Consider the following 26,005-nt stretch of genomic DNA (forward strand, 5'->3'; position numbering starts at 1 on the left):
CTCTGAAAGCTAGTAAGTTTTCTTTCTTTTTGTGTGTGTCTGTTGATGACTTAACACTTCCCCTTTTGGTGAGAGTGGCCTCCTTTAATCCAAAAATATTTACATTCTACCACAACTCTCCAACAAAATCAAAAATTACATTTCTATGACAAAGCAATATTTTTCAAATCCACACATCAATATGACTAATGGTACTTGAATGTCAGCTATTCCATACCTTTACAGCGACTTTTGGTGTATAACAGCAATCAACTTTATGTACAAAGAAAGCAAATGTTTGACTCCGTAAATATACTGAATAACAAGGTACAATTGAAAAGAAAAATATATAAACAGACAGTACTTTTTTCACTGCTTTATAAACTGGGGAACTGTGTTCACATATAAACAATAATACTGAGTTAACACTAACCTTAAAATATTCTTTGGCCAGCTCCTCCATCTCAGACTTGCTCAGGCAATCAATTTCATCTTGATACATATGGACAACAGTAGCACCTCCATTGGCATATGTTTCAATGCGAATAAATTTACCATATTTCAGATTATCAACACCACACTGAGAACACGATGGAGGTCTCGGTAACGAATAATGTTTAGTTTGAAAGTTAGTCTTAGGACCCGAGGGAACTTCTGATGATCCAGGATCTGATTTCTCACTCTTATCAGGTAATTTGTCCCTACGACACTGGACACCAACATTTACTCGTTTAATTTTTGACCTGCTGTGACATTCAGAACAGCGGATTTTTACATCAGATGAGCTGCTACTTCGGCGATCTTTGATTATATTTTCTCTACTGGATGAATGGTCAGATCTATCTTTTAGTGTCGAATCATGAACTTGACTACCTTTTTCATGAGTGTCACCACTGCTTCTTCTGTATCTCTCTTTATGCTCTGATCTGTCCTTACTAGAGCGTCGAGATGAATGTCTCCTACTGTGCCTGTGTTTCCGGTGTTCATTCCCTGAAGTGTGTTCATGTCTGTGTTTGCTATCTGATCCAACACTTATACTTACAACTAAGCCAACATTAGAAGCAACAGCTTCGCTGTTACTATGACTGCACTGCACATTACCGAATGGTTTACTTTCATCTGTACCCTTAATACCCACTGGTTCAGGCAAACTTTTTTCTGTGAGAGTAGGTTCATCAACAGAAGGAACATGAACATCTGTAACTGATGGACTTAGTGTGGTTTTGCAGCTATATGACTGAGGAGGATCTGTTACCATAGGTGGAGAATTGCTACAGTCTGTATCTAGTACTGAAGAAGTATGAGTTGTTGTAGGTGGCAATGTATCTGGAGTGGGTGTTTGGGAACATTCTATTTGTGCTGGTGACAAAGTTCCACAGTCTACATGTGCTAAAGAAAGAGATTCTGTGCTTTCTGAAGACAATACATTTGCCTTCACATCACCATCAAAACCACAAAATTTCTCTTTTTCTGGTATTATAGATTCATCCATTTGAGATGACACTGTTTCAGTTCCAACATCTGTTTCATTTGCAGGATGTACTTCACAAGGACCAGTCACTGCCTGAACTGGTAGCACTTCACCTGTTGCATCTTCTTCTACATTTGTTAAATCTCCAGATGAAGAACTAATTCCATTTTCCTCTGCAGAAGACAACAGACTAGAAACTTTCGTTTTTGAATAAGCATCTCCATTTTTGGGAGCATCATTTACCAATGGATTTGTTATATCTTCTGTCACTATATTTTGTGCAGTGGAACTCAATTTAGTTATGTCTGATGGTTCTGTTACCACCATTGAGTTATTTGATTCAGAAAGTAACTTTGTATTATCCTCTTGAACTTCTGTTGAAGAAATAGCAGCATCATCTATTGTCAGAGGCGTCTTCCTCCCATCAACTGAAAAGTTTACACTATTTTCAAATCCTGGGGCATATGAACTGTCTCTGTCAAGTTTTGCAGTGTTCACATTGACTTCTTCATTTGTCTGAGCATTCACAGAATTTGCTTCAGGTGATTTCCATGAAGCACTTGTTATGGAATGCTGCAAGCTTACAGGACTTGTACCAGAAACTTTATCACTACATTCTGTAACAGATGACCGAGAACTTGGTCCCCTTTCTGATTTGGGTATTTTCTCACTTTCATTAACAGAATTCTCTGGGCATTCTGTGGATGTGTAGGACCCTTGCAAAGCTGGGGGCCTGCTACACTTCCCATCAGTCGATGAACTGCATTCTTCATCTATTGACTTATTATGAACACATTCAGAAATTTCTACACAGCATTTTGCTTCCTTCTCAGCATGTAATTTGTGTTTTTCCATTTTATTATAGTCAGAAATTGTGTCTTTCTGAGTAAAATCAGAACAATTCTCAGATTCTGAAGAAACAGAATTATATTGTTTTACCAAAATTTTACATTCTTCATTGATAACATGTGACAAAGAAGATGCATGTTCTTCTTGTGCATTGCTTATAACTGGTTCCCACTTACATAAACTGTTATTTGGTTTCTCCAAACCTGAAAATGATTTAACTTCTGAATACTGCTTGATGGAGGCAAATGCAAAACCATTATTAGTCCCAGAATGTTCTTCATGCCTTGATAGGACAGAACACACATCAGACTTTGTAGATGATAAACTGGTGTCCATTTCAGTTGTCACAGGATTTATATTAAATTCTGGTTTAGCATCAGAGGAACTGATTTCAGTGATACAAGAGTCTATATCAGTTTCAGCAGACACAGAATCACCCATAGACTTGGAGCAAAATTCTGCTGTTGAACTGTAATTATTTTCTGTATCACAAGCATGACCTTCAGCTTCAGCTAATGAAGGATCAACTTGAGGCACCTCTGGTTTTAACAACATCTGCTCATTGTCTAGTCTCTGAGACTGAAATCCTGCAAAAGAGGAGTCTGACACCTCATCCAAGTGTGGTGGCTTTGTGTGCAGTCTGATTAGAGTTTTAGATGTCAGCTGGGTATCTAATACATCACGTGAAGGCAGCTGCGTAAATGTCTTGTGAAATTTATGGTGCTTATTTTCATTTTCTGTAAATAAAACACAGGGATCATGTTCATCCGGCAAAATAGGTGCTCCAGTAGAAGAACATTTACAACATACACTACATGTGTCAATTGTACAACTTGTCTCATGTTTCATATGAGATAGTGAATCACAACAACCTTGTTTAACATTTTCTTGGACTCTGTTGTCCTTAATCAATACAGTGGGTTCCTTTAAGTTGTCACTATCATTGAGAGAAACTGTACACTTTGCGGATGAACAATTCATATCACTTTCATACTGGAAATTATTCACATTAGTAGACTTCATTGTCATTCTGTTAGACACAATATCTTTATCATGCCCCTGGGTCATAGAAATATCAGGATTGGCACAAGTAGATATTGTACTACAGTCAGCAGACGTGGGGCACACTTGAGATCTCACAGTTACAGAACCATCTACTATTTCAGCTGGCAAAGCACCTGCTTCGGGTTCATCAGGCAGTTCGCAAAACCCAGTTCCAAGAGTAACACTGTGTGCAGCTTGCCCTACTTTCTTGGGCAGAACAGTCAATCCTCCTATCTCCAATGGCGCATTTACTGGTGGTAGCTTAGGTATGCCAGACAGAAGAGCTGCTCTGGGAGAAATATGACTTTCTTGAGCCTTAGCCATACAAGATTTATCATCTACATTCAAAGTACGTGAATGCAGCTCTGTTGGTGATTTAGGCAAAGGTCTCAGTCTATCTTTATTTTGATCCATAATTTCAGTAGCACTGTATGCTCTTTCTGCAACTGAGACACACTCTCCTTTCCATTCAGTACACTCTGAGCTTGTCTTTTGCAGATTACAATTACCCTCAATCTTAAGCCTTCCTTGATCACCACTTTCCCTAATATTAAAATCCAAAACAGTTTCCTTACTTTCTTGTTTAGGTACAATCACACTATTGTCTCCTTTTTGTGAACAGAGTTCTGAAACTATTATTTGTGCAGCACAATCGTTCTTTAACTTCTGCAGAGTATTCTCACCATTTTCCTTAGATGAACTTCCATCTCCACTGTCCTTGGGTAATGCAATGCTATCAAGCCATTTCTTTGTACAATAATGATCAAGGCTTTTTTTCATAGATCTGTCATCAAATGACTCGTGTACCGTCCTGTCGTCCGCCATCTTTCGCATTACCCGACCATCTTCTGCCTTTTTTGTACTTTTATCAGAATCTAACTTGTGTACAGACTGTTCAGATTCTAATTTGCGAACATTTCTGTCAATATCTGCCTTGGCTATCACCCTGCTACTCTCACTTTTACGTGATCCCCGTTCTGCTTCTGTTCTCCTTCCTGAACGTGCATCTTCCATTCGACGTACATTTCGGTCTTCGTCTATCTTCCGAGCAGCACGTTCACTCTCTGCTTTACAACCAGTGCCTGCTTTACGTGTTGTTCGTTTCACCTCTGCTTTTCGTGTTGCTCGGTCAACCTCTGATTTACGAGTAGAACGACTGATATCTGTTTTGCGCAGTGATCGGTCAGACTCCAATTTACGATTGCTTCTCTCTAAATCAGACTTATGACCTTGTCTTTCAAGATCCTGTTTGCGTACCACACGATCAGTTTCAGACTTACGAACATTTCTTTCACTGTCTATTCTTCGAACGCCACGCTCTATGTCTAGTTTACGAGCAGTTCTTTCGTCATCTGATTTGCGATGAGGTCGTTCACTGTCTGATTTTCGGTAAGTACGATCAGTATCACAAGAGCGGGTTACTTTCTCAGTATCAGTTTTCCGAGGTGTCCTGTCAGTTTCTGCTTTGCGAGTCTCTGTCTTGTATGGACTTCTGTCACGAATTGACTTACGTGATGTTCTTTCTGTGTCTGCTTTACGGCAAAAGCGTTCACTGTCTATTCTGTAAGATGTACGCTCTACATCTAATTTGTGTGAAAGTCTATCATTATCAAGTTTATGTACTGAACGGTCAGTATGAGATACCCGGTCGCTAAAGGTTGACCTGTCATAAGATACACGTTCATGGGAACTTCTATCACTGTAGCCTGAACGTTCACCATGGAAAGCACGTTCACTGTGTCCTTGTCTCTCGGTATAAGAAGCCCTATCGTAGTGGACACGGTCACTTTGGTGGGACCTCTCAAAGTGGTATCCTCTATCAATCACTGAAGAAGTTCGTTCTGTATCAACTTTCTGAAAATGGCGGTCACTTTCAGATTTATGAGAATGTCGTTCGGCGTCCACTTTATAGAGGATGCGTTCTGTATCTGACTTATGAGGAGTTCGTTCTCTGTCTAACCTATGACACACACGGTCTCCATATGTTTTGGAATGACGGTCTTTATCTGTTTTGCTGAGACGATCCTTATCTACTTTATGTGTAGCTTTCACAGAAGACCGCTCTGTATCAGTAACTTTCTCCGTATGTCGATCTAGATCTACTGACTTTGCAGCAGTGAGATCTGTGTCAAAAATGTCCCTAATGCTCTGGCTTAAGGAGGGTGTCTTGTGGAGAACATCACTTGGGGTGGCAGCTTGCTTGTGGCTCTCACTTACATCCTTGGGAATACTGTCTGTATTAATCACATCCTGCATTGAGCTATCTATTGTGGCTATCCTACTTGGGGAGAATCCAGTAGTGATTGCTTCCTGTGAGGAATGATCAACAGCAACAACCGGAACTGGACAATGAGACAAGTTAGCTGTCTCTGATAATATATCTGTGCTGGGTGTCACCTGCAAGCAATCACTGGGGCTATCTGGACACTGTGGGAATTGATTTTCACTGTTTGCATGCTGCGGTGAACAACTTGAGCTGGTGGCCTCTTGTGGTGGATGTATTACACTCTCAGATTGCAGCTGAGAATGGAGATCATCATCTGACAGCTGCGATGGATGAACTGCATTAGCTGTCTGCTGTGAAGAAGTAGCAGAAATGGCTTCCTGATGTTGAGGAGAAAGCTCACTTTCTTCTTCTCGTCTGGAATGGACTACACTCTCTTCCTTCTGTTGTTGATCAACCAGACTGGTTACCTGCAGCATAAAACAATTTACACTAGTTGCCTGCTTGAGATAATGGTTATTCATAAATAAATGGAAATCATTGCATGAAAAATATCTGTCACACTATAAGATTTGTCTACTAGACTTACCTCTTCTGTATGCCTTTTGGTGTTTACCACACTGTCCATCTTCTTTGATAGGTTTTCTTCACCAACTACCTTACGCTGTACACAGTCTATGTGAGCTTCATCATCCACCTGAGGAATATGGTCCCCCCTGACATTCGCCACCTCATATGACAGTTGGTCTGTATCAGTTGCTTCCTCACGCATTTGACTCTCACTGTTCATCTCCTGGAAAAACTTGACTTCTTCTTTCACTCCCTTGTTCAGCTGGTCTTTGCTGTCCACATCCTGAACTGGTACAGTCTTGTCTGCATTCCTTCTGGATGGTGCATCCTCTTCACTAGCTATATTCTGTGACTGACTATCCACACAGAAAACATCTTTGTCGGCTTTCTCCTGAGATAGCCCTTGCTCAACAGCAACAGCTACATGCATCAAGCTCTCATTTGTCATCTTCGGGCATGTATTGTCACAGTTGGCTTGCTCACAATGTGTCCCACCACCATCGAACACCTCTTCATGCAGCTTCCCATTATCAGTTACCTTCTGATGAGGCCTACTCTCCTTAGTTGTCTCACAGATGGATTTCTCACCATTATCTACTTTATTTTGTTGTGTCTTATTGCTGAGTGCTTGCCCGTATGATGTACCAGTACTGACAACTGCAGCACACGAAGTGTCACCGTTGGTTGCCCTTTCACCTGGCCCAACAGTACTGGCTTTTCCATGGGGTACTGCATGATGCACTACCTCCTTGTGTGATGTGCCAGTACCAGCCACATCCCCATGCAGCACATCAGTTTCTCTCACCTCCACATGAAGCTTTTCAGGATTAGTAGCCTCCCTTCGTGTTGCACTATCATCAATCATGCCCTGGTGGATCCAACCATTATAAGCCTTTTGCTGATGACCAGCCTCACTGCTCCTGTTTTGGTGCAAACTTGCTTCATTCATTGGTTCACATTGTAAACGACCACTGGTGGTCACATTCTGCTGTTGAGCTTCATCACTAGCTACACCCTGGTGTAAAAATCCCTTGCAACATGTCTTCTGGTGCTGCTTAACATTTTCACCAGTAATACAATGACAGCTTTCCACAGCCGAATTATCTTCTTTGTTCCTGATTGATGCCCTGGCCACCTCATCATCAGTGGCTGCCATCCTGGGATGTCTGAAAGTGTCAGTCAAACCCTGAGGTAATAACATAGCATTGGGAAATTCCTGAGAAAGCCCACTACCACTTATCACTTTACTTGAAAACCTGGCCACAACATCTGTCCGTTGTTTGACCACAGAGTCCAATTCTTTTATGGTACTGTCCACTTCCTGCACCTTGAGGGGAGACTGATCCTTGGGGTGTGTACTCTGACAATGGGGCTCCATACACGCCCCATGCTCGATGTTGCAATCCTTGTCAGCAATTTCACTGGGACGGAAGCCTGGGCTGACCACATTACGAATGCAATCATCCACATCGGCGATGTTTTGTTGGAGGTAGTTGCTGATCTGCCTCGGAAGACTGTTGGTCAAGCTGGCCGGCTTCTGCGAAAAATAATTCACATAAATATACTTGTGAGTTCATAGTCATAGGATATTTTCCTGGAATGATAATTTAATTCTACAAGATATACTGCTAGTTGTCTCCTTGGCAGGAGGCACCCAATATGCCTACTCTTTGTGAAGAGTTGTTTGAATCTTGTCTCACTTTAAGGAACAACTTCTTGTTGTTTATCGAATCACAACAGACTGATTTCTGAGAAAAGTATTCCATCTGTCCTGGAACATCTTCCTTGCAACAATCAGCTTCTAAAAGCCTTCTGCCCTTTTGTTATTCATTATTGTAACTTTATTACACAATTTGGAGAAGGGATTAAAGTGCAGGGAGAAGAAATAAAAACTTTGAAGTTTCCTAATGATTTAATTCTAGTAAAGGACTTGAAAAAGCAGTTGAATGGAATGGGCACTGTCTTGAAAGGAGGATATATAAGCTGAACATTAACAAAAGCAAAACAAGGGTAATGGAACATAGCTAAATTAAATCAGGTGATGCTGAAGTAATTAGATTATGAAGTGAAACACAAAGTAGATGAATTTTGCTATTTGGGCAGTAAAATAACTGATGATGGCCAAAGTGGAGATGATATAGATTTAAGTGTTAGGAAGTCTTTTTCAGGAGATATTTGTCTGGAGTGTAGCCTTGTATGAAAGTGAAATGTGAATGATAAACAGTTTAGACACGATGTGAATAGAAGCTTTTGAAATATTGTGCTGTAGAAGACAGTGAAGAATTGGTGAGAAAATAATTTTGTGGTACAACAGACTAAAAGAAGGGGTTGGTTGATAGGACACTGAGACATTCAAGGGTACACCAATTTAGTACTGGAGTGAAGTAGTGGTGGTGCTGGTGGTGAAAATCGCAGATTGAGACTAATAAATGAGTACAGTAAGCAGGTTCAAAAGGACATAGATTGCAGTAGTTATTCCGACATGAAGAGGCTTGCACAGGGTAGATGGCATAGAGAGCTGCATCAAACCAGTCTTTGGACTGAATACGACAGCAGCAGCAGCAGCAGCAACAACAACAACAACAACAACAACAACAACAACAACAACAACAACAACATAACACAACTGTAATTGATCAAAAAACAGTTATGTGAGGAACTGTACAACTATTACATGTATGATGGCAAGTCAACTGGGGATTTGATTCATTAAATGCCCATGTCTAATAAATGTCATTTCATTTTGGGAAAATAAGTTCTCCCTCACTATTTAAAATGTGCCACCAACTGCCACAATCTGCCAGGTTTGACTTCTACATTGTCTGCAAGTGATCTGCTATCAGAATACCATCCAGTCAGATTCTCTATATATTAAAAAACAACAAACCACAAATCAAGTGTTGGAAAACAAGTTTTTGTGGCAGCCAATTTGTTTCTTTACCAATCAAAGCACAGCACATGTGACAAAATGTACATAAAGCAAACTAACAGAACATTTGACACTAGATGCAGAGAGCTTGTAAGAGGATGTAAATATGGAGCAAACCAAGTTTTACAGAACACCAACACAACCACAAAATTACTTAAAGAGACCAGTAAATATAAAGTTTTCACATAAAAACCACCAGGTCCAAAAACAAACTAGATGCAAGTCACAAAAAAAGAGGGCTTTTGAAAGCCAAGAAGAAATGACCAGTGGATGTGCAGTTCACATTTGTTTCCAGCTTCCACTGACATCAAAAAGGAAAAACAGTTAACAACTAAAAGGAGCAGAACATTAAACACTGTGTTTTTAAGACTCCATCATCATCATCATCATCATCATCATCATCATCATCATCATTATTATTATTATTATTATTATTATAAACATTGAGAAGAATGGAAACAAGTCTTAATACACAGCTTTAGAGTTAAGAGAGGATTGGGAAACTTGAGCGTATTCCGCAGCACCATTTAGAAGTATAAACTGTTCATTGGTTCTCAACAGCACTCCTCTCAAAGTTGTACCTTGTGTGATAATTGTGCATAGTAGCTTCCAACAATAACACTACAAGCTAATATCATTGTGGTAACTGGAACATTATGTTTCACTATCCTTCGCTTACAGAAGTTTCACTATCCTTCACTTACAGAACAATTGATCGATTTCCTGTACTTAGCTTAATGACGGTATGCAACATTGCACTCGCCATTAAACAAAATGAGGAGACAACCTCTTTGGATATTTTTACCAGTCACTCCACTCTGCTTGAACAGTTGTAGAATCATTCAATGAAGGTCTACATTCAGTAACACCGAAATACTCCAATTATGAAATATTAGTTGGAGGGGACTATACATACTGAGTGCAGACTGCGAACGCTTTCTCCAAAAACTGTCTTGAGCAACTAGTTCTACAACCCACAAGCAACAGAAATATTTTAGAACTTGCAGCTATAAACAGGCCTGATCCTATAACCAGTTTTAGTACAGACACAAGGCTTAACAATTACAATGTCATCACACATAAGCTAGTTATTAAAGTTATTAAATCCATCAAGATGGCTAGGAGAGTTTTAATGCTGGAAAGAACAAGTAAGCAGCTGTTAGCATCCTACTTGTACACAATGAATGAATGAATGAATGAATGAATGGATATTATTTGCTTCCAATATGATGGACATAGAGCAATTATGGGTAAAGTTTAAACTGATTGTAAATGGCACAGTGGAGAAGTATGTGCCAAGTAAGAGGATTATGGAGATTATTGGACTCTCAGTTCAAAAAAGAACATATAAATGCTGACAGGAAAAAGATAGTCGAAATCCGTTTATCTATAAAACAATCAAAGTATGAAGCATACAAAAACTTCTACAATAACTCATAAGCACATTATCTTGCCAAGAATTGTAGAAAATTATGATTCTACATAAAGTCTTCTATTCAGTCACTCATCAACCAGTCTAGTGTGACAAAACAGATAACAAAAAACAAACTGAAATATAAGTTTTGTGTTTAAAAAATCATTCCTACAGTATTATACAGAGACACCATCATTTGACAACCACATGAACTCCTGTATAGAGCATAAAAAGTGGCATCCCTTGCAATGAAAAGCAACTGAAGGAGGTGAAAACAAAGAAGTCAGCAGGTCTAGTTAGAACTGCAACTCAGTTAACAGACAGTACTCTTCAGCATTGGTCCCTTATTTAGCTTGTGTTTATCATGAATCTTTCATCATTCACAAAGTCCAATATGACTGGAAAAGGTTTTATTGACTAATAGCCTTAATGTCAGCTCACTGTAGAGTTCTTGAGCATATTCTAAGTTAAAACATAATGAATTTCTTTGAGAGAGAATAGCTTCTGTCCACAAATCAGCACAAATTTTTAAGCATCATTTGTGCAAGACAGAGCATGTCCTTTTCTCGCACTGTATCATGCGAACCATGGATGAAAGGCACAGGCAGATCACATATTGCTAGCTGTCTTGGAAGTGTCAGTCACAGTGCCATGCACACTGTTAACATAAAGTCTGAGCATACAGAATAGCTTCTCAGATATGACAGTGGCTCAAAGACATTTTAAGCAATAGAATACAGTACACTGTCCCAGTGGGCGAGTGTTTGTTGGAGACAAAGGTATCGTCACGAGTATTCCAGGGAAGTGCAGTGGGAACCCTCTGGTTCTCTATTGTCTCAGTAGTAGTCTTCAGGTCACAAATTGACTGTACATCTGAGTTATTAGTACATTCAAATACAGTAAATGTATAAATGCTTGTTGCACCCACCTCACTGGAGCCTAAGCTGAGTGAGCGTGCCAACACTATTTCCTATGGTACAGACTAATGAGTCATTTTCTGAATTTTCTATTACACTACTGTAAACATTACACATTTTCCAATCATTTATTTCTATATGTTGTGATGGCAGCAGCAAACTAATAAGCCCAATTGAAGGCTGCAAAGAGATATTTCAGATTGGCAGTAAAAGTCAAATATCACACTGAAAGGGATTCTCTTTGGCTCATCTGACTCCTTGAGGCCTATACAGCTAAACTGTCAACAGCATTTCCCACAAGTGCTCAGGTTCTGGGTTCAAGCCCCAATTTGGCACACAGTTTTAATCTGCCAGGAAACTTCAAAACATACACACTGCACTGCAGAGTGAAATATTTATTTTGCTTCATAGGATGTATATTTTCTGAAGAAATTTCTCTAATTACTATATCTTCTTATTTTAGATACAACTATATTTATAATATGAAGATAATTATTACTCATGTTGGTCACACATTGGCCCTTTTCAGATTTTACACATCATAGGTGGCATACTTATTATGTTTAGAATATGAAGATAGCTAATATATGATAGGAATCAACATGATTGTTGTCATATTATAAGTGTGATTGAGTCAAAAACAAAAAGAAGGGTATAATATGCCAATCACTCTTCTCCATTGGCATAATGTGATTTTTCCCCAAAATGTTATTTTGTGTAGGCAATGGTATCATCATTGTTCCATCAGTGGAATACTCTGACTTCTATTATTATCACAGACATTCTTCCCTTGAACAATAAGCTCTAGAAATTTACATTTGAGGACATTAAAATGCAACTTAAGCTCTACTTTGAGACCAGAGGCACTCTTAACCTAGTAGATTACCTCACTGGGGACCCCCCTCCCCCGCCCTCAAATACATATACTGACTTTGTCATCCTAACTACAAAAGTCAACTACCACCTGATTATTCCTCACCACTATTACAAATGAAGGCTATGCTACCATCACATTCATTATCTCATGATAATAAATGATTTCATATCAGAATCTTTTGAAGATGCTGAAATTTACAGCAACCATCCAGAATAATTTCTAAATCTATCTTCTCATGCTCACTGCTAACATTTTGCACATCGCAATATGGTGCACTGAGAAATCTGCCATGTTAAGTAGCTGGGTAATTTTTGTTTGTGTCTAGACTCTAGTTGAAGGAAGTGTGTGAAAGTATGCAGTCAAGGCAACTGTAAGAAGGCATTGCGAAAAGTAAGTGTACTTTTGACCTATTACACCATTTGCACCTGCAATTGGAAAACCTCTGAAGTAGGCTTCAACATACAGCCTGAACTGATTTCTTACATACGACAGTTGTCGCCCCATAGTGATGAGAAAATTCGGCTGAAAACTCGCTTCTGGTGAGACCAATTACACAAAATCTCAATGACAATGTCCATTACAATTCTACATAATCTGTTACATGCTCTTCAGTAAGCTCTCTTTCTGGAATTGTTAAGATGTGATAAACTTGCCATTGGTAGTTACTTAATAACAAAAACTACAATCTAAGCTGTGTAACTTGGAATAATAGGCCACCAATGTCTTATGTCATTGATCAATCAAGATACAGATTATCTGATGCTATAAACAGCTGAAATATGATGCACTAGTTCTTAAGGGTGAACATCTTTGCCTCTTTGAATACAACGTATGTCGTCAGATCATTGAAGTTTAGCAAGTACTTGGATGGGTAATTGCCTGAGTACGCCACATGCCCCTGCATGCTTTTCCACTGCCTTTACAGGAAAGAGGAGCACGGGTTAACAGCATAAAGCTTCTGATCACTGGACTTCGTGGCAGTGTTCTGAGAGTTAAATTCCAAACTTTTCTACAGTGATTCTTGAACAGAGGGCATGTGACACTTGTTGATGGTGATCCATCCAAAGGATGGAAACATTAAGCTGGGCTGCCTCCTTGGTGCTATTCAAGAGGAGTACACTGTGTGTAGGCACTGGGTTTCACCCTCTCCCTTCTCTCATCATCACCATTGTCATAATCATCATCCAACACAAACATGACACCACACTACACACATTCTGATACATCTAACACAAAACTCCCACTCTTCACGAAGGAAAGGTGCTATTGTGCACAGAGGACACAGAAACCTTCCCAACTAGGTGGCTGAACCGGCCCTTTTTAGTTTCTCAACCAACGACTCCATATGACATTACCTGAATTGTTTTTATCATTATTAATGTACTATTTTCATTGCTCAAAAGCAGAATATTTTATTTTTCAATAGGAGAATTGCATTCAAACTCCACCATTTTGATAACTCTTCCACCACACCCTCAAAGTCAATGGAAGCTGTTCATCCTCATCTTGCCAGTGTCATTTCAACTCAGACAACGCACCCCAAACTGCAATGCTCAATGAACTCCCCCTCCTTCCCTACTAGACATGATTTTTAATGTTGCACTTCTTAAATGTGTTTATAAATAAACTCCTACAATAATTTGAGCCAAATCCAAAAGTTGCAGAAGTAGTGGGCATATGTTCTAGTTCCTTAACAATCTCCAGCACAGGATAACTTGTAAACTTGGCAAACAATGAAAACAAATACACCATTACAATCAAACAGTCAGAACTGCTAAAAGTACAAAGTTTTATACTATGGTACACACAATTTAATCAGATACAATTGTATCTAAATGAACAAAAAATTTATTGACTCATTTTACTCATCTGTGGATGTGTACCCAACTCTCTAGTCCTAGCCAAAGTAAAAGTATTTAAAATAAAAGGGTCCCTCATGAACATAAAATTTCTAACATATCTGGGCACTATTACATTGAAAAGAAATGCTTGTACAGACTGACTTCACACTTAATTTTAAATTTTGGCAAGAGTCAGTCTGAGGCTGGATTTATTTTTCAGCAACAAATTATTCTCCAACACAGTAATCACAGCACTGTTCTTTTTTGCCTTAAAAATCCCAGTTTACACAGAGACAAGCATACATGGTGTGAGGGACAAATAGCATGTAGTTTAAAATCATTCATACGCTAATTGTAAAATGACTGACTTTACTATTTCATCTATCAATTGGAAGTAGAGTGGACATACACTGATCAGCCACAAGATTATGACTACCAACTTCCTATCGATATCAACCCATCCAGGTGATAGCAGCATCACCTGGTGAGGAATGATTGCTAGTTAGACACATGCACGATGCATGTACTATCAATGAGTGTGTTGTCTATGTGACGAACGGAGAAGGTGCACCATGCAGGGTAGACACACGGTCTAAGGCATCTTGCCGCGGTTCGTGCAACTGCCACCGTCAGCGGTTTGAGTCCTCCCTTGCGCATGGGTGTTGTGTTGTCCTTAGCATAAGTTAGTCTAAGTTAGTTTAAGTAGTGTGTAAGACTAGGGACTGATGACCTTAGCAGTTTGGTCCCTTAGCAATTCACACACATTTTGAGAAGGTGCAACGGCATGTGATCTATCCGAGTTTGACCGAGTTCAGATTGTGATGGCCTGGAGGCTCAGCACGAGCATTTCGGAAACTGCATGACTTGGTGGGTGTTCAAGGAATTCTGTGGTGAGTGTCTTCAATAGAAGATGAAACCACATTAAAATATTGTGGGGTTGGGTGGCCACCATTCATCACAGATGTCGGACATCGTGGGCAGGGCAGACTGGTAAAACAGGAAGACAGCGAATTACAGCAGAACTAACATCTGTCATTAATGCTGAGCAGAGTACAAGAGTGTCTGAACACACAGTGCACCAAAGAATACTGCTAAAGATGGGCCTCCACAGCTGACAACCCATGCATGTGCCAATGTTAACACCACAACATCCGCAACTATGACTGAAATGGGCATAAGACCATCAGCATTGGATGTTGGTGTAGCAGCAGAGTGTTGGGTGGTCTGATGGATCACAATACCTTCTTCATCATTCTGATGAGAGGGTGCAAATCTGTTGCCTTCCAAGAAAACAGCTCTTTGAAACCTGTACTGTGGGGCGGGGGCAAGCTGGTAGCGACTCCATTATGTTCTGGGGAACATTCACGTGGGCATTTGTGGGGTCCAGTGGAGCTCGTGTAAGGTTCCGTGAGAGCAAAGGAGTATTGTACACCGGTTGCAGACCATGTACACCCCTTGATGACGATAATGTTTCCCAACGGTAATGGCAGTTTTTAACAAGATCATGTGCCATGTCACAAGGACAGGAGTGAGATGGAGTGGCAGTTTTTAAGAAGATAATGTGCCATGTCACAAGGACTGGAGTGAGATGGAGTGGTTTGAGGAACAGAGTGGCAAGTTCCAATTGATGTGCTGGTCCCGCAACTCACCAGATCTGAACCGAATCGAACACATATCAGATGCGATTGAATGTGGTGTCAGAGCTCACTGCCCTTTTCCCTGGAATTTACAGGAGTTAGGTCACTTGTGTGTGCAGATGTGGTGCCAAATCCCTCCAGCGATCTATCAATGCCTCCCTGCTTCCATGCCACAGTGCACATTGCTGCTGTTATCCGTGCCAAAGGTGGACATACTGGATATCAGGTAGGTGGTCATAATGTTCTGGCTTATCACAATTTTTACACAAATTTACACATCACTCTCCTTTCCCACATGTCACCACATTATGATTCCTTATTGCCTCAGAATATCTCCTATAAGTTCTCCCTTTACTTTCAGAAACGACTTCCTGAAACTGAAATCTATATTTAATGTTCACAAATCTCTCTTTTACAGTTTTTATTGCTGATCTACATTTTGTATCATCTTTGCTTTAGTCATCAACAGTTATTTTGCTGTCCAGATGGCAAAACTTATTTACTACCATTCATGTCTCACTTCCTATGCTAGAAAGGGACTTCAAAAAAATAAGTTACTCACTATTATGGCACGCTCCGTATCTTTTATTGAATGCTGCATTAAACTGCAAAGTGACACAGATGCACTGCGCTACGTTTTAGTGGTCATCAAGCCTTTGTAAACAATGGTCGGAACATTCTATCAATCATTCAGTTCCTTGTCGGTAGAAATCCACTCCTTGATCATGGAGCCATTCGAGAACCACTGGGTAAATGCCTTCAAATTTGGCTCCCTTGACACTGCTTGTTGTGGTACGCAAGAGTGACCTTTTTGCCCTATCAGCATCACCCATGTTTGTGTTGATCAAAATGTTGGCACCATGTCGCTAAAGCTGGATGTGACACTGATTTTGGCCCATATACTGCCAGAATTTCATGGTGAACCTGTGTGCAATTTAGATGTTTTGTCCACAAGACTTACTGTTCCATGCACATCAAGTCTGGAGTACATTACCACCTGCCATGCCACTTCACTCGCACACTGTGATGTTACTTGTTAACCTTAAGACAGTAGAACTGTGTCTACAGGAAAACCAGAATGTGTACTCCATTCTGACAAAGTGCAACTGTCATTACACCGCGGTCTTAGCATCGGACCGCATGTGTAACTTTTTGGAAGCTCCCCCCTCGTAATTGTCTCAGCTTGTCTGATTTAATTCGACTACATTCCTGTACCCTTATTTTACTTTTGTTGATATTCATCTTATAATCTCTGTTCATGACACTACTCATTCTGTTCAACTGCTGTTTCAAGTCCTCTCAGTATTAGAGTGTCATCAGCAAAACCTCAGAGTTTTTATTTCTTCTCCATGAATATTAATTAAAACTTCTCCTTGGTTTTCTTTACAGCCTGTGAAATATACAGACCGAATAACATTGGGGATAGGCTACAACACTCACTCCCTTCTCAACTATGGCTTTCCTTTCATGTCCTTCAAACTCCTGTAACTGCAATTTGATTTCTGTCAAAGCTGAAAATAATATTTTGCTCCCTGTATTTTACCCCCATGGCCTTCAAATTTTCAAAGGGTGTAGACTAATAAACATTGTCAAAAGCTTTATCTAAATCTACAAATGCTAGAAATGTGTATGTATCTGTCTTCAACGTATCTACTAGGGTAAGTTGTAGGGTTCAAATTGCCTCACATGTTCCCACATTTCTCTAGAACACTACCTGATCTCTCCTGAGGTCAGCTTCTACCAGTTTTTCCATTCCTCTCTTAAATAATTTGTGTCAGTATTTTGCAATCATGACTTATTAAACTGATTGTTTGGTAGTATTCACACCTGTCAGCAACTGCCTTTTTTGGAACTGGATTTATTACATTCCTCCTGAAGTTTAAGGGTATTTCACCTAATTCATATATCGCGCACAACAAGTGGAATAATTTTGTCATTATTGGCTCTCCCAAGGATTTCACAAATTCTGGGGGAATGTCATCTACTCCAGGGGGCTTGTTTCCACTTTCAGTGTTCTGTCATATATTTTTCGTGCCGTATTATATTTCTTTTTCCATTTTCACCAACTTTCTTTTCTCTTTTTATATTATTGTCTTCATGTTAGTTTCCCTCTTACATATTCTTCCCACCTTTCAGATTCTTTGCTTAGTACTGGCTTGTTGTCTGAGTTCTTGATACACAAATAAATGATTCTCTTTTCTCCAAAGGTTTCTTTAATCTTCCTATAAGCAGTATACATTGTCCCTCTAGTTATGCATGCTTCTATGCTTTCATGGCCTTGGATTTGTTCTCTAGCAATTCCTGTTTAGCTATTCTGCACTTTCTGTCAATCTTATTTTTTAGATGTCTGTATTCCCTTTTGAAGGTTTTACTTGCTGCATTTTTGTATTTTCTGCTTACGTGAAATGTCCCGTGTTATCCAGGAATTTCTACAATGTCCTGCCTTTTTACCTATGTGATCCTCTGATGCCTTCTGAATCTCATCTCTCAAAACTACCCTTCTGTTTCCTACTGTATTCATTTCTCCCATTTGACTCCCTACATTGCCTTATGCTCCCTCTCAAACTCTCATTAAACTCTTGTTCCTTCAATTTATTGGGATATCATCTCCTTGGACAATTTCTTGTGCAAAAAATACCTATGAAACAGTTGGAAAATGTGACCAAGACATTTTCCTATTTACATCTATCAGTGTTTATACTATGTCAAAACTGTCTACCTTAATAATTTGGAATAACTTTTGTTTTTGTTTCTTCAAATAGAAAATTAACCTGTATGTGTTTAACTGAGCACATTAATGATGTTACTCCAGTTCTTGTGGAACACATTAACTTGAACCCCAACTCCTTCCACAAGGCTGGGCTTGTCAACAAATTCTGAAGTCCTATGTGCTCGTTCTATGGACGAGGGAGCAGTGATATGGAATAGGGGTAACTTAGGAAGAAAGGTGATTTCATATGCTCATTGCACCATAAGCAGCTGTTGAATAGTTGGAGAGTAACAACAGAGGCCAACAATAGGCTTCTGGTGATAGCCCTGGCATAGACTGCACACACTTGAATATTGAGCTCATAAAGAGAAGTAGAGAGTTCTATAATAACTGTCAATTAAGTTAATATTAAACCATAAGGAAGTTAATTAGAGTCTATTTCATAGTATCTACTGATAGTTTCACTTGTTTAAAAGAATTTAGGTTGTTTTCATTACACATATTTTTAGTAGTGCCGTATCTGCTCTGGGAATTACAAGTTTTGTTTGCATTACTCATATGTTTAGTAGTGCCATATCTACTCAGCGAATTAAAGGTCTTAAGTTCTATCTTTTATTTCTTTTCAAAAGGCATAAATTCCGTATTGCGCAAATACAATCTTAGGCCTAATTTTTTTGGGTTTTAACGTTAAGTGCATTACATTACTATATTTATAATATACACACATATTAGTGTTCCACATAACTTTAGTGACTCTTGTGGTCTGTAGTTAATAAAATATTACTGTTGTTGTCCAGATAAATTTTATAAAAAGATTGTAAACAACCATGAGCATGAAGTGTTTGAGCTACAGTAGGAAAGCTAGTTCTGGGGTATATGCAGCTGTTGGGACAGATGGTTACATTGGGAGGGGGGGACTGTAGTGGCATGGGAGTTGGGGAAGTAAATGGGTCTCTTCCATGGTACTGCAAAGTATGTTCAAGGGATAGGAAAGTAGCTGAACAGGAAGGGAAGATTAGAGCCCTTAAGGCTGAACTGGATACTGCTAGGGAGAAACAGAAGAGGTTAGGGGGGAAAAGGGTGAAGTCAGGTGGGAAGTGGTAACAATGAACAGGGGCCACAGAAAGAGAACATTATCTGACAGTCCCATCACTGGCACAAACAGCAGATTTGCCTTGCTACCTCAGTTAACTAAGGAAGAGGCTCAGGTAAGTTTAGTTAATACTCAACAGGCTTTCACCAGGAAACCAAATGTTTCAACAGAAGTAGAAAGTAGAAGGAAAGTTATGTTGTTAGGTAGTAGCCATGGAAGAGGTGTGGGCACAAAAAATTACATGACAGGTACAAGGTTATTAGTTTTTTCAAGCACAGTGCATGTCTTAGCCAAATGGTGGAGGGTGTAGGATCATTGTGCAAGGGTTTTACAAAGCAGGATCATATTGTGATAGTGGGTGGAGCAGGAAATAGTAGTGATAGGGATCAGGACTACAATATTGAGTGTGACCGGGTGAAAATAGCATATGTAATGAACCATACAAATATTGGGTTGGTTCCTCCTTTCATGTGGTACAAATAGCTCTGTCAGGACGGCCAATATGGAGCAAGATGCATTGCTTCAGGCAGCTACTCTGTCAGGCATAGGTTTGGTTCCTGTTGATGCTATTGGTAGGTGGGACTTTTACAAGCCATGGCCTGCATCTCAGTAGGATAGGGAATGGTAAATTGGCTGGGATGATAGCAAAGCCTTTAAGGGGGAGCACTGAAACTCATGGGAGTACCTCTTTTTTAGGCTAAGATCAGTGTCCAGTGGTTAAACATTGAATGAAATTAAGCTTAATGAGAAGCACAGACAGGCAGGTACTAGAGATGTTAAAATATCACAAGATACTGATAAATGTACAGTGAGAAATTATGTTAGTCTATTGCATCAGAATATCAGCAGATTAAAAAACAAAGTATGTGTGTTTCTTGCTTGTTTAGGAGATTCAGAAACTGAGGGTTGAATACAAGTACTATGCTCTCTGAATATCACGCAGTCACAGATAAGGGAAAGTTAACTGTAGGTAGATATAAATTTTCAGCACATGTAAGTGGAGACACTACAGAGAGAGGAGGAGTTGCCATAAATGTTAAAATTTATCATAGTGTGAAAAATTTAGAAAAAAAAAATCGTGTACAGCAACATACAGAAGCATGTACATGTGAGCTTAAAATAGATAGTAGTAATTTTATAACTGTAGTTGTGTATAGGTCCCAACTGGGAAATTTTCTGCAATTTTTTAAAAACTTGGATTCTTTGTTGTGTTATCTGTCAGACAGAAGGAAGCAAATTATTGTTTGTGGGGGTTTCACTGTAGATTTTTTGAAAGAGTCTGCTAGAAACCTTGACCATGAAGCATTACTTCGTTCTTTCAGACAGTGAGTTATTGATTTTCTTACTTGGGTAGTACAGCAAAGCAGCACACTGATAGATGCTGGTGATATGGTCTTCAGTCCAGAGGCTGGTTTGATACAGCTCTCCATGCTACCCTGTCCTGTGCAAGCATCTTCATCTCCGAATAACTACTGCAACCCACATCCATCTGAATCTGCTAAGTGTATCTTGGTCTTCTTCTACCATTCCCCCCCCCCCCCCCCCCCCCCAGTTGCTAAATTGGTGATCCCTTGATGCCTCAGAACGTGTCTAAGCAACCAATCCCTTCTTCTAGTCCACTTGTGCCACAAATTACTCTTCTCCCCAATTCTCCTCAGCCCCAGTACCTCCTCATTAAGGGGCTCCGGAACGCCCTATACTTGCAATGTTAAAATAACGCTTATAAATTACATCTTTCCTCACAAAGTATTTGAGGTAGGAAGTTGAACTTTTTACAGATTATTTATTGGAATATGGGCTACAACTTAACACAGGGATTTTACAAAATTTTAGTTCAGTTATTAAAGATGATTTTTTTTTCAATTGTAATGAAAATTCACAACATTTTTTTGCAATTTTTTATTTATATATTCAATAACATACAGTTTTTTGGAAAAAGGCTGTGGTAAATTATGCAGAAGGTACTGTGTAACATTTACTGAAAGTTTGAAACAAATATGTTTGGAAGATCCTTAGAAAACATGTAATTAGTATGAGAAAATAAAAGTTTTGGGAATCGAGCGACAAAGATTGGATTAACTTTTTAGTGCATTCCAGGTCCATAGGATGGATTATCTTCATCCTCTGCAAACTCCTCCTCCAGCTTCCTCTTGTTCCTCCTCCTGTTTACTCTTGCTTGTATTTCTAGATTCTTTACAGCCCTGTCTGCAGCCCGAAGGCGTTCCTTGTCTAAAGCAAGCATCGCTCGTACCATGTTAGAACCTATCTTCATTCCCATATTTCTAAATACCTTGCACCTTACAATGTTGCCATCATTGAAAGTCGCAACAGCATCATACACACCAAAGTGAAGTGTTTCTATTCCAACAAATACAGTCTTGGGGATTCTCGACCATATAACACTATTTACACTTTCATTGGGGTTTTGAGTTTTTCCGTGAATACACTTTTTCAACAGTTCAGGTGCTGCTAAGTCTCTGAAAATAGGTTTTATCACCTCCATTATTGCATGAGGCAGACTATGCTTATGAGTGTACACTTCACCAGTTAGCAATCCTTTGTTATATTTACACCAACTGTCTTCTTCTTTGGGACACAAGCTATGTTGGGGATTTTCATCGGTTGAAGAAGTATGAAAAAAAAAGAGCCCAAACAGCCTTCTTCATTTCGTCGACACTTTGTGTCCATAATAGTTCTGTATTTTGTCAATTACACTGTCAGTTAACCTTCCCTTCCCATCCAACCCTTTACCATCACTGAGTTTTTGTTTTTTGTACGAAGCTTTCAGTCACCGAAATCTTGTTCCCATTCGCTTCTGTACGTGTCCAATACACTCAAATTTCTGCACTACAACTTCATCACCATAGGGCTTCATTCCTTGAACATGTTTGAAACTTTTAGAATCACCGTCACCAAGGTAATTAACATATCGCACTTTATCACACGCCTCAGAACGCTGGAATATACTGGCAGCACCAGCCACATCCATTCCTCCACTACTGCCACTATAGTTAGCTTTACAATTATTTTCATGTGTACCTTTATATTTTTGTGGACATCTACAATACTTTGATATTACTGCTACATCTAAAACTTTCCCTGTATACATACTGGTGGCAGATACTACACCATGAAGAGATGTGTGTCCCCGTTTATGCCAGGTACCATCGAACGCTGCAGTCAAATCTCTGTTACCATTATTTTCCATTACTGCCTCTTCCACAGCGTTCTTCATAGATTCTATACAGACATCTTCTACTTTAGACCCTATTAATTTATTATAGGTCGTAAACTTGGTTGGGGGATTTGGAAGATTCATGATGCCACAGAAAATTGCACCTGCAGTAGCACCCTTACCAACTGAACGCAAGGAATAAACAAATCTAATGTTGTGTTCGTAGATTTTGCTACCATTTTCTTCAGTTGCAGTTACTGCAACACTGTTCCAAAAGGTGGTCATGTATGAACACTTATCACATTTCAGTTGTATTTCACTAGCAAGTCCTACGTGCTTTATTATGGAGAGTTCCAGACCAACTTCACTACAATGAATACATCTTAAACAGTTTGAAAAAAATTCCTTTGAGAACCGACATATCAAATATTTCATTCACATCCCATTCGCCCATAAAACATTCATAGTTTTCACTCATTGAACCAAGCTTCTTCTGTGAAGTATTTTCTTTCCCACTTTGACTGCTATGGGCAGGTGTACTTGAGAGGTTAGGTTCACTCACTTGGTTATCGTCTTTATTGTTTACAGTAATAACACACACCTTTGGCTTTCCAACATTTCTCCTTTTCTTAAAAGCCTTCAGAGGATTTCTAATAACTTTACTTTTACTCATTATTGTACTTCAACAAAACAGAGACTCAAGAAACAGAATTAATTACGAATATTTTCGAGATAACGACAGAGTAAATAAACATGAAACAATCGACAATCACACCAGCGATATATATTGAACCATCACAGGTTAGCCACAACACATACTTCATCTCACATCACTAAAATGTACCTGATGAACACGGACGTTAATAATAACACCATTTGACAGCAGTTTAACAGTGCCACAGTGGGTCACGCCCATGTAGAACACATTTCAAAAAAAATTTAAAAATAGTTGTAGTCTTCGGAATTGAATAAATTATATATCTATTAAAAGGTAATAGTCTGCAGATTCAGAAAACGCAAAAAAGTAAAAATTGAACTTTTCATGATTTTGAGCCTTTCCGGAGCCCCTTAATTACATAATCTACCCATTTAATCTTCAGCATTCTTCTGTAGGACCACATTTCAAAAGCTTCTATTCTCTTCTTGTCTACACTGTTTATCGTCCACGTTTCACTTCCATACATGGCTACACTCCATACAAATACTTTCAGAAAAGATTTCCTGACACTTAAATCTATACCTGATGTTAACAAATTTCTCTTCTTCGGAAACGCTTTCCTCGCCATAGCCATTCTACGTTTTATATCCTCTCTACTTCGACCATCATCAGTTATTTTGCTCCCCAAATAGCAAAACTCCTTTACTACTTTAAGTGTCTCATTTCCTAATCTAATTCCCTCAGCATCACTCGAGTTAACTCGATTGCATTCCATTATCCTCGTTTTGCTTTTGTTGATGTTCATCTTATACCCTCCTTTCAAGACATTCTCCATTCCGTTCAGCTGCTCATCCAGCGCCTTTGCTGTCTCTGACAGAATTACAATGTTGTCAGTAAACTGCAAAGCTTTGATTTCTTTTCCATGGATATTAATTCCCACTCGAAATTTTTCTTTTGTTTCCTTTACTGCTTGCTCAATATACAGATTGAATAACATCAGGGATATGCTACAACCCTGTCTCACTCCCTTCTCAATCGATTTTTCCCTTTCATGCCCCTCGACTCTTATAACTGCCATCTGGTTTCTGTACAAACTGTAAACAGATTTTACTCCCTGTATTTTACACCTGCCACCTTCAGAAATTGAAAGAGAGTGTTCCAGTCAACATTGCCAAAAGTCTTTTCTAAGTCTATTAATGCTAGAAATGTAGGTTTGCCTTTCCTTAGCCTATCTCCTAAGATAAGTCGTAGGGTCAGTATTGCCTTGCGTGTTCCAACATTTCTACAGAACCCAAACTGATCTTCCCCAAGGTCGGCTTCTACCAGTTCTTCCATTCTTCTGTAAAGAAATCGTGTTAGTATTTTGCAACTATGACTCATTAAACTGATACATCGGTAATTTTCACACCTGTTAACACCTGCTTTCTTTGGGATTGGAATTATTATATTCTCTTTGAAGTCTGAAGGTACTTCACCTGCCTCACACATCTTGCTCACCAGATGAAACAGTTTTGTCATGGCTGGCTCTCTCATGGCTACCAGTAATTCTAATGTAATGTTGTCTACTCCCACAGCCTTGTTTCAACTTAGGTCTTTTGGTGCTCTGTCAAATTCTTCATGCAGTATCATATCTTGCATTTCATCTCAGTCTACATCCTCTTCCATTTCCGTAACATTGCTGTCAAGTACATCACCCTTGCATAGGCCCTCTATATACTCCTTCCGCCTTTCTGTTTTCCCTTCGTTGCTTAGGAGTGGTTTTCATCTGAGTTCTTGATATTTATAAAGGTGGGTCTCTTTCCTCCAAAGGCCTCTTTAATATTCCTGTAGGCAGTATCTATTTTACCCCTAGTGATATATGCTTCTATATCCTTACATTTGTCCTCTAGTCATCCGAGCTTAGCCATTTTGCACTTCCTGTTGATCTCATTTTTAAGACATTTGTATTCCTTTTCACCTACTTCATTTACTGCATTTTTGTATTTCTCCTTTCATCAATTAAATTCTGTATATCTTCTGTTACCCATGGATTTCTACTAGCCCTTGTCTTTTTACCTACTTGATTCTCTGCTGCCTTCATTATTTCATCTCTCAAAGGTTCCCATTCTTCTTTTACTGTATTTCTTTCCACTGTTCTTGTCAATCATTTCCTAATTCTCTGTCTGACTGTCTCAGCAACCCCTGGTTCTTTCAGTTTATCGAGGTCCCATCTCCTTAAATTCCTACTTTTTTGCAGTTTCTTCAGTTTTAATCTACAGTTCATATCCAATAGATTGTGGTCAGAGTCCATATCTGTCCCTGTAAATATCTTACAATTTAAAACCTGGTTCTGAAATCTCTGTCTTAGCATTATATAATCTATCTGAAACCTTCCAGTGTCTCTAGGCCTCTTCCACGTTAGCTATGATTAAGTTATGCTCTGTGCAAAATTCTATCAGGCAGTTGCCTCTTTCATTCCTTACCCCCACCCCATCCATATTCATCTACTGCTTTTCCTTCTCTTCCTTTTCCTACAATCGAATTACAGTCCCCTGTGACTATTAAATTTTCGTCTCTCTTAGGTACCTGAATAATTTCTTATATCAAATCATATCTTTCTTCAATCTCTTCATCTGCG

The 26,005-nt window shown here is 39.2% G+C and overlaps 1 protein-coding gene across 1 annotated transcript in view; it reads right to left on the minus strand.

The window, feature by feature from the left end:
• Positions 1 to 26,005, minus strand: part of LOC126470781 (uncharacterized) — a 445,574-nt gene that overhangs the window by 141,878 nt on the left and 277,691 nt on the right. The window contains exons 3-4 of the mRNA XM_050098790.1: positions 6,157 to 7,674; positions 413 to 6,037 (exon numbers count right to left, since the gene is read on the minus strand). Of these exons, the coding sequence (XP_049954747.1) occupies positions 413 to 6,037; positions 6,157 to 7,674 (7,143 nt within the window). The remainder of the gene's footprint in view (positions 1 to 412; positions 6,038 to 6,156; positions 7,675 to 26,005) is intronic.

This window comes from Schistocerca serialis, chromosome 3, assembly GCF_023864345.2.
Source record: "Schistocerca serialis cubense isolate TAMUIC-IGC-003099 chromosome 3, iqSchSeri2.2, whole genome shotgun sequence".
NCBI lineage: Eukaryota > Metazoa > Arthropoda > Insecta > Orthoptera > Acrididae > Schistocerca > Schistocerca serialis.